Raw genomic sequence first — 9,246 nt, forward strand, 5'->3', positions numbered from 1 at the left:
GGGTTGTAGGTGCTGCGCCCCCCCCCCCCTGTCCATGGGAGAGAGGAATGATGGGGGGAGTCTTTTAGTCTCTCATTGGGGACAGTGTGAGTGTGTTTGTGTGTGCCATCACCTGCCTCCCACCGCCTATTTACACGTGTGCATGTCATTCATGCTCTCACACTTCTGACACCTCACATAGCAACACCACACAAACTTACACTCGCACCTCTCTACGTGGCGAACCACGTGTGTATTATACCCCCGACCGCAGCAGAGCAGGTTACACCCGTCGGGGCCGGCCGAGGTGCGGTTACACCGGCGCCCTCTAGTGCCCGCCACGCCCCAGCGCCGGTCCTCCAGACAGTAGTTAGGAGACTTGTTGAGGAAGATAAGTTCTTCCTTCCCGATGGGCACGCGGCGCTGGTCCTTCTCCTTCCTCCTCACCTTCCTCTTGGAACGGTCCAGCACCTGAACGCTTCCCTCATAGCGCTCCTTCAGGAAGTTGCCCACGCGCTCGAACGACGCCATGGTGCGCCAGCACGTCTTGACGGCACACGAGCCCGACACGCCGTGGCAACGGCAGTCGGTGGCCATCGTCTTGGCGACAGCCTGAAAAGGCAAAAGATGGAGAGGATGGTGTTCGGAATTACAACAGACTTACAACACTAAGAATTACAACACTGTAAATGTTACGACGGACTCGATGCCAGAACTCTGCTTGATAGAGACTGCCTTTTGTTTACACAAACGCTGTGGGAATGTTTTGAGCAAAATCACAATCTATTGTTCTGCATGCTGGATCTTGGACTGGGACTGTAACATTAGTCCTGAGGTTTGTGCATTCTACTTCTAACTCTGACACAATAGACTCCCTGGGCACTGTGTACAACTGGAACAAAAAGATAAACTGTCCTTCACAGTTTAAACTGAGAGATTGAGGAGACATTTTCTTTTGACCACAAACCCCAGGGCTCATTGGATTTAGGATGACCCCAGAAGAGCCAACAAATTTCACCTCTTTTTCACCTCTTCTCCCTCTTCCTGTCGGTTCAGTTTAGTTGGAAAGGCAGTGTGTGTGTGTGTGTGTGTGTGTGTGTGTGTGTGTGTGTGTGTGTGTGTGTGTGTGTGTGTGTGTGGCAAAAGTATGTGTTTCAGTAAACAGATACACTGCTACCATTGTGTCCACATCCCTCTCTAGTAGTGAAGCCCTCTCCTCTTGACAGTGGCTAGTAGATAAGAGAGCGACCCAGTAAGTGTGTCTTAGTGAATGCTATTGAACGGTAACGCGCATGCCCTGCCCACCTGAGGATCTTTTTCAGCCATCTATTTCTAGTGTTTGATGGGTGCAAAACCCGCTTGTCTGGATTGATTGCTCTCATTTTGCTCCTGCTTCACACTCTTGCTTGTGCCTGACGTTTTTTCCCCCCGTTAACGTTACGACGGCGGAAATGGTTGAAATGACCTGTAAAACACACTTCGGTCATGGCTGAAATGGGCTCAATGGCAGTAGCATAAAGTACTGAAGGAGTACTCGTTACATTTGAAATGCTTAGCAGGACAGGAAAATGGTCCAATTCACATACTCATCAAGACAATACGTGGTCATCCCTACTGCCTCTGATCTGGCGGTCTCACTGAACACAAATACATCGTTTGTAAATTAGGTCTGAGTGTTGGAGTGTGCCCCTGGCTATCCGTACATTTTCAAACCAAGAAAATGGTGCTGTATGCTTTGCATAATTTAAGGAATATGAAATTATTTATACTTTTACTCTTGATACAGAGGAATATTTGATCAATTTCATGTACTTTTGATACTTAAGTATATTTAGGACCAAATACTTTTACTCAAGTAGTATTTTACTGGTTGGCTTTTACTTGAGTAACTTTCTATTAAGGTATCTATACTTTTACTCAAGTATGACAATTGGGTACTTTTTCCACCACTGTTCAATGGAATACATTGTCTTACCGTTGAATATGTAACAACACTAAAGCTTTGTCTGGGATTTAACGCACGTCTCGACACCTACTGTACATGACAAGAAAGATAGCTTTATTTTGATGGCTGTTCATTTTTTGTGGAATTCAAAAAAACAAATAATTTAATACGGTTGAAATGTTTACAAAATAGATGCGCTGAAATGAAAGCAAGTCCCGAATATGAACACTCGGATTATAGTGATATGTCTGATCTCACAAACCATGTAAAGTACGTTTAGATATGCATAATCTAGATCCTAGCGTTTTTTTTATTTTTTATCCGTGGGTATCCTGCACACTTGTTGAATTATGCAAAGAGTATGTGACATTAACAGTAATTAATTAGGCAGTCTAGACAGTGCAGGTGGGGTATACAGAGAAAGTGTTGGGTGGCTACGGCCCTCTTCTACTCCATTATGTTAATGTATTCATTTATACAGCCTGTGTATTTATATCTGAAAATACCTGATACACTAATAGAATGTATACAGTGGCTTCAGAAAGTTTTCACAGACCCTTGACATTTTCCACATTTGGTTTTGTTACAACCTTAATTTAAAATTGATACAATTTTGATTTTTTTGTCACTGATACACACATAATACCCTTTTAATTTGACTAATTAATTAAAAAAATGAGAAGCTGAAATGTCTTGAGTCAAAAAGTATTCAACCCCTTTCTTATGGCAAGCCTAAACATTTCAGAGGATAAGTTGCATTGACTAACTCTGTGTGCAAGAATGGTGTTCCAACATTATTTTGTAATGACTACCCCATACATTCAATTATCTGTAAGGTCCCTCAATCAAGCAGGGAATTTCAAGCACTGACTCAACGACAAAGAGAAGGGATGTTTTCCAATGCCTCGCAAAGAAGAGCACCTATTGGTAGATAAAAGAAAAAGAAAAAAGAAAATTAAAGCTCACATTGAATATCCCTTTGAGCATGGTGAAGTTATTCATTACACTTGGGTGGTGTAACAATACACCCAGTCACTACCTTCCTAACTCTGCCGGAGAGGAATGAAACCGCGCAGGGGTTTCACCTTGAGACCAATGGTGATTTTAAACCAGTTACAAAATGAAATGTGGGAAATAAATGTCAGGATTTGGCCAGGGTTGTTCCGGGTTTTGGTCACTAGATGCCCCCATTGTGCTTTTTGACCTTATGTTTTTTCCCTTGTTCCCCATTATTATTTGCACCTGTGCCTCGTTTCCCCTGATTGTATTTAAACCCTTAGTTTCCCTCAGTTCTGTGCTCTGTGTTTGTATGTTAGCACCCAGCCCTAGTGTTCTGTGTATTCTTGTCGATTCCGGTGGATGCTCTTGTGGAATTCTGTTTTTGTTTTTGAGTATCTCTTGAGGCTTTTTTGTGCTATTCCTACCACCTTTTGGATTTGCCATTTTTGGATTTAAGGACTTCTCCTTTTTTACTTTATTAAATACACCGTCTTAAGTACTGCTGTGTCTGCCTCATCTTCTGGGTTCTGCTGACTATTCGTGGCTCAGTTGGTTAAGTGACTGTTTCTCACTCCGGAGACCCAGGTTCGTAACCGGGTCCTGACAAATAAATACATATTCTGTCCTGAATACAAGGCATTATGTTTGGTGGGGGTTATGTTATGGGTATGCTTGTCATCGGCAAGGACTAGGGAGTTTTTTAGGATAAAAATGAAAGGAATAGAGCTAAGCACAGGCAAAATCCTAGAGGAAAACCTGGTTCAGGCTGCTTTCCAACAGACACAAATCCACCTTACAGCAGGACAAAAACCTAAAACACAAGGCCAAATATACACTGGAGTTACTTACCAGGACAACATAGAACGTTCCTGAGTGGCCTGTACCTAAATCTCCCACAAAAATCCCTGAACTCCGTTCATTATTTGTCTGTGCCAGTAAAATGTTTTATATGCTGTCTCTGCCTGGCCGGTTCCCCTCTTTCCACTGGGATTCTCTGCCTCTAACCCCATTACAGGGGCTGAGTCACTGGCTTACTGGGGCTCTTTCATGCCGTCCCTAGGAGGGGTGCGTCACTTGAGTGGGTTGAGTCACTGATGTGATCTTCCTATCTGGGTTGGCGCCCCCTCTTGGGTTGTGACGTGGCGGAGATCTTTGTGGGCTATACTCGGCCTGGTCTCTGGATGGTAAGTTGGTGGTTGAAGATATCCCTCTAGTGGTGTGGGGGCTGTGCTTTGGCAAAGTGGGTGGGGTTATATCCTTCCTGTTTGGCCCTGTCCTGGGGTATCATCGGATGGGGCCACAGTGTCTCCTGACCCCTCCTGTCTCAGCCTCCAGTATTTATGCTGCAGTAGTTTATGTGTCGAGAGGCTAGGGTCAGTTTGTTATATCTGGAGTACTTCTCCTGTCTTATCCAGTGTCCTGTGTGAATTTAAGTATGCTCTCTCTAATTCTCTCTTTCTTTCTCTCTCTCTCTCTCTCTTTCTCTCTCTCTGAGGACCTGAGCCCTAGGACCATGCCTCAGGACTATCTGGCATGATGACTCCTTGCTGTCCCCAGTCCACCTGGCTGTGCTGCTGCTCCAGTTTCAACTCTTCTGTCTGTGATTATTATCATTTGACCATTCTGGTCCTTTATGAACATTTGAACATCTTGGCCATGTTCTGTTACAATCTCTACCCGGCACAGCCAGAAGAGGACTGGCCACCCCTCATAGCCTGGTTCCCCTCTAGGTTTCTTCCTAGGTTTTGGCCTTTCTAGGGAGTTTTTCCTAGCCACTTTGCCTCGACACCTGCATTGCTTGCTGTTTGGGGTTTTAGGCTGGGTTTCTGTACATCACTTTGAGATACCAGCTGATGTACAAAGGGCTATATAAATAAATGTGATATGCTATAATTAAGTCAATATCCAATGGATTACAACATTTCAAAAAGTTTGGAGTATCTTCATCCATTGTCCAACTAAGTTGCATTTATTAGAATTGTTTTTAAATCTTTTGAAAAATTTTGATGACCGTTGCTACAATTTAGATGGCCTGGTGTCTGCTTGAACATCCATTAGTCACGCTGTCACGCCTCACCCACTAACTCACACCATCGAGGATGTTACACTTTCTTTCCCCTCTCTCCTTCTGTCCCGTCTGAGCAGCCCCCTCTCACACTGACCTTATTCTCCCTTCCCTCTACTCTGTTTCCTACAATCTTTCTGCTTTTCTCTGAATATCGTTCCCGCTCTCTCTAGCACGCACACACAGACACACACACAGACACACACACACACACACAGACACGCGCGCACACACACAGACACGCGCACACACACAGACACGTACACACACAGACACGCACACACACAGACACACACACACACACACACACACAGACACACACACACAGACACACACACACAGACACACACACACACACACAGACACACACAGACACACACACAGACACACACACACACAGACACACACAATTCCTAGAACGTCTCTTGAAAGTATTTTTAACAGTGTGTGATAAATTATATTAACCACTGAATGGTTTGGTCCAATCTCCTCTCCAACCCCATATGGTGAACGAAACCCAGAACTATAATAGTTACAGTCGGATTCCTTTCATGGTGCTAGATTAGTACTGTCATATCAGTCATTCATTCAGACACAATGAACCCTACACCTGCTAGTCTTGACAACTTGAGTTGTAGCTCCCATGAGCCCTATTCAGCTTTTACATACGTACCCTTAACAACTGTGTTCACTATAAAATACTCTCTCTCTAGCTAGGTTGTGGATGTGTGTGTTTTGTTCTAGGGTGTATTGTGTCTAATCTAACATCACACTTCATTGCTGTGCTGTTTTTTGTTCTGTACACTGTCTGTGTGTTGTACATGCTCTGTAAGTGTTCTTCGCCCTCAATGAGTGGGTGTGTGTGTGGGTTGGGTTTGTGTGCGTCGCGTCTCACCTGTCTCCCGGCTTCACTGTTGTGCTGGTTCATGGTGAGCAGTGCATCCCCTCCCCTGGCTGATGACATATTCTTCACTGAATTATCTATGAACTTCCTGCTGAACCATGTACCGTACTGGATATGGTCTGAGCAGCCGCCCCAGTGCCACCCTTCACTGGGCGAGCCTGTGCCCTGCAGGCTGGTGTCACAGCCGCACTCTGTCATATTGCCCGCGCTGCAGGAGCGCGTCACTGCCTGGACCAGCCCCGCCGCCATCACCGCGTGGATAAACGCCGTCTCCTTGGTCCCTGTCAGAGTCAATGAAAAGAGGTTGTCGGAAGGGCAAATGTACGCATGGATTATTGCGTAACAGTGGCTGTGGAGCTCTAAAGCAGGCATTGGGTGGATTCTGAAAAGATTCCACTGCCACAACTTTCAGCCAATAACACTTCAGAGAGGAAAATGGCACAATTCTAGCATTAGAACGTCCGTGCATCTCAGTAGCACAGGCCTAGATATCCATACAACTTCCATCCATTGTGGTCGTATAATACATCTTTGCTCTGGAAGGATACATGTGAGATGTGAGCTGAGCAGACACATAGCCCCATGGGAACTGTCCTGCCCTGTGTGTGGGAGGGGTGGGGGGGCGTTGGGTTACACTTCACAGGTTAGGGGCCACAGTAGACCCTGAGTGAGGACAGACAGCTCTGGCTCAGAAAGAGACTTAGAACATGTTGGATCAAACCGGTATCACAGTCACTTGTAAGGCCATCTGGAAATCTGACCACCGGACAGAAACATTAGATTATGTCCTGTAATGAACGAAGGCCGAGAAAATGTTAACCCAAGTGAATGTTTAATGGGTAGACTACTAAAATGTACAGCTTATGGAAAGGGCTTGATAGACAACTGTAAAATATGCAGAATCGTCTGGATGGAACAGAAACATTATGACACCTGGGGACATCACTTGTAATGATTCAGAGAGGGCAGCTTCTAAGAATGACATGGTGTTTAAAAGGTCATACATAGTCTATCGTTGCTGTCAATCAAGGTTCAAACGTAAATTAGAGGTCCAAGCCACAGGTTGACCCAAAAGCCTTTCTTCCATGGAACAAGAATTCACCACTTCAAATTTGAGTTTGCCACTATGAAGGTTTGATCATTCAAACAAATGACAATTGCGGTTATTTAGGTTATCTGTGCTGCATTATATTATAAACATTTCTTGCTGCGCCCTAACCCAATAAGAACATTGAACACAGCAGAGCATACGTTTTTACAGTTGATTGTACGAGTCCGGACATACATGTACATATATGTATTTCATACATACATATATGTATTTCCATCCCATTGTATTATGCGTAGGCCTAAATCAACATAATCGATATGGTCAGTTTTTTTTCTCCGATGTTTTTCGTCTGGGTTGAGTGAAGAAAGTTGATAGATGGCATGTGACAGGGTGCAACCAGGATAGAGAGGAATTTAGAAGAATGAGCTTCATGTGAAACTAAAATGTTGATAGCTAAAACATGCGCTGACTCTTAACCATTTTGCATGGAAACAGATTTCTGGAACGCTATCTCTAAAAACAAAGAAACGGTGCTCTTATGTTACATGTCGACCATGAATCTCCTAATTAGGATAATCCCGGCTGGTTTCTGCAACAGAGGGGAGTAGGAGTTCTCTTTTCAAAGACCACACTTGACCGTGGATAAATGCTGTGTTTGGACGGTTAAACCGAAACAGATGTGCGCACATGTTCTCTCTCTCTCTCGCCCCATAGGGCATACAGCTGCACGAGTGGACAAATCAAATCACGTCCCCTCCCTGGCCAACATTAAACATTGTCATGACTCAAACCGAATAAAGAGTTATGGAAAATGGAAGACGTGCTTCTTTTTGAAGCACTATCAAACAGAAAGACAATTGAGGGACTGTTTTTATATAGCAATTGCCTTAAACGGTCAAATACCAAATGATATGGGCACACAAATTAAATATCGGATTATGGAATACGACCATTATAATAGATGCACCCAAAATATAGTCTAATTTTCCAAATTAAACCCAATCAAAAAGAACATTATCAATAGCCCAGAAAAGTGCACGCGAATTTTTGCCAGCGGGGCACAAAGCACCCTATTGTTTTATGTCTATTAAAACGAGTATTTAAACCGCCTGTCCTTACCACTGGTTAGCTCGTAGCCGAACACAGAGAGCTCTTTGGCGGTAGAACAGTTCCAACGCTCGTGCTCGAACTGCGTCTGGCACTCCGCGATGCCGATGCGCGCGCCGTCCTTGATGCTTGGCAGGAGATGGGGCTTTCTCTTACACAGGTCCTTCTGCTTGTGCGTCAGCGGGAGATTGGCGCAGCCCAGCTTCTCTGGTACTCCCACGGAGGTTATTCCCAACCACCTGAGATACGAAGCAAGCAGAGGAGGCAGTACGTTACTTTCTAAACCCAATTCAGTCCCAAACGGAATCGTATTTCATGCATAAACAAAATGGTGCAATTTCACAAAAAGCCAAGCTTAAATCGCAAGCAATGAAATATACTTACATCCAACTGGCTCGACAGCAGACAGGATACAGTGAAAACAGTAAGAGAAACAGAAAGCAAATCTGATGTACTCCACAGCCGCTTCTTCTCTCCATGGCCACCACATTTACAGAAGCTGACTGGCCTCCCGGGCACTGGGGACGGGTATGTCCATGGAGCGCTGGATCGGTGCTGGGCTCTGTCTCATGCTAGCCCCACAGCATAGGACCCTAACAGAAATAATCCTCAATCCGTGGTTATCTCGAGCAAAAAACATCCACGGGGAGGGAGAGATGGTGATTCTAATCATGTGGCTCGGCGGCTAGTAGCCTACAGTTGGATGGGTGATAAAATAAGTTCCCGACGGTGTTCCACAAAAGGCAGACAAACAGTTTTATCCTGGACTGGGAGAACCCACACAGAGCGTCTCTGAAAAGCGCGCTCCCAGGCTCGGATTGGCGCACCCGTGTATTAATATTCAGCAGACGCGCATGTCCTACGCGCTAATTGGACGGACGCGCAAAGAAAAACGCATGCCGCAGATGGCACTGACAGGAACTGAGCAAAACGTTTGGCATGAGAGAAGGTGGGGTTCCACTAGATAGCACATCCAAAGTCCAAATTGGCTATAACCCATGGTAAATATGTATGAAAACCAAATTTACTTTTTGGTCTTAATTTAAGGTTAGGGTTAGGAATAATGTTATCAATGTGATTAAGGTTAAGGTTAGGCTTAGAATCAAAAGTTAAGAAGATCAATTGTAGAAATAGGCGGGGTTTATGACTTTGTGACTGTGGTAACTAGTAATGACCGAGAAGGTGGAAGGAAGAAC

At 44.7% G+C, this 9,246-nt stretch overlaps 1 protein-coding gene across 1 annotated transcript; it reads right to left on the reverse strand.

The window, feature by feature from the left end:
- On the reverse strand, positions 1 to 8,823 carry LOC135514544 (protein Wnt-16-like). The gene is made up of 4 exons (XM_064937972.1): positions 8,435 to 8,823; positions 8,063 to 8,289; positions 5,884 to 6,173; positions 1 to 591 (listed from the first exon to the last, which is right to left on the reverse strand). The coding sequence occupies exons 1-4, from the start codon at positions 8,527 to 8,529 to the stop codon at positions 127 to 129; spliced, it is 1,077 nt and encodes a 358-aa protein (XP_064794044.1). The 5' UTR covers positions 8,530 to 8,823; the 3' UTR covers positions 1 to 126.
- Positions 8,824 to 9,246: the final 423 nt, after the last annotated feature.

Source organism: Oncorhynchus masou, chromosome 26 (assembly GCF_036934945.1).
Source record: "Oncorhynchus masou masou isolate Uvic2021 chromosome 26, UVic_Omas_1.1, whole genome shotgun sequence".
In the NCBI taxonomy this organism is placed as follows: Eukaryota; Metazoa; Chordata; class Actinopteri; order Salmoniformes; family Salmonidae; genus Oncorhynchus; species Oncorhynchus masou.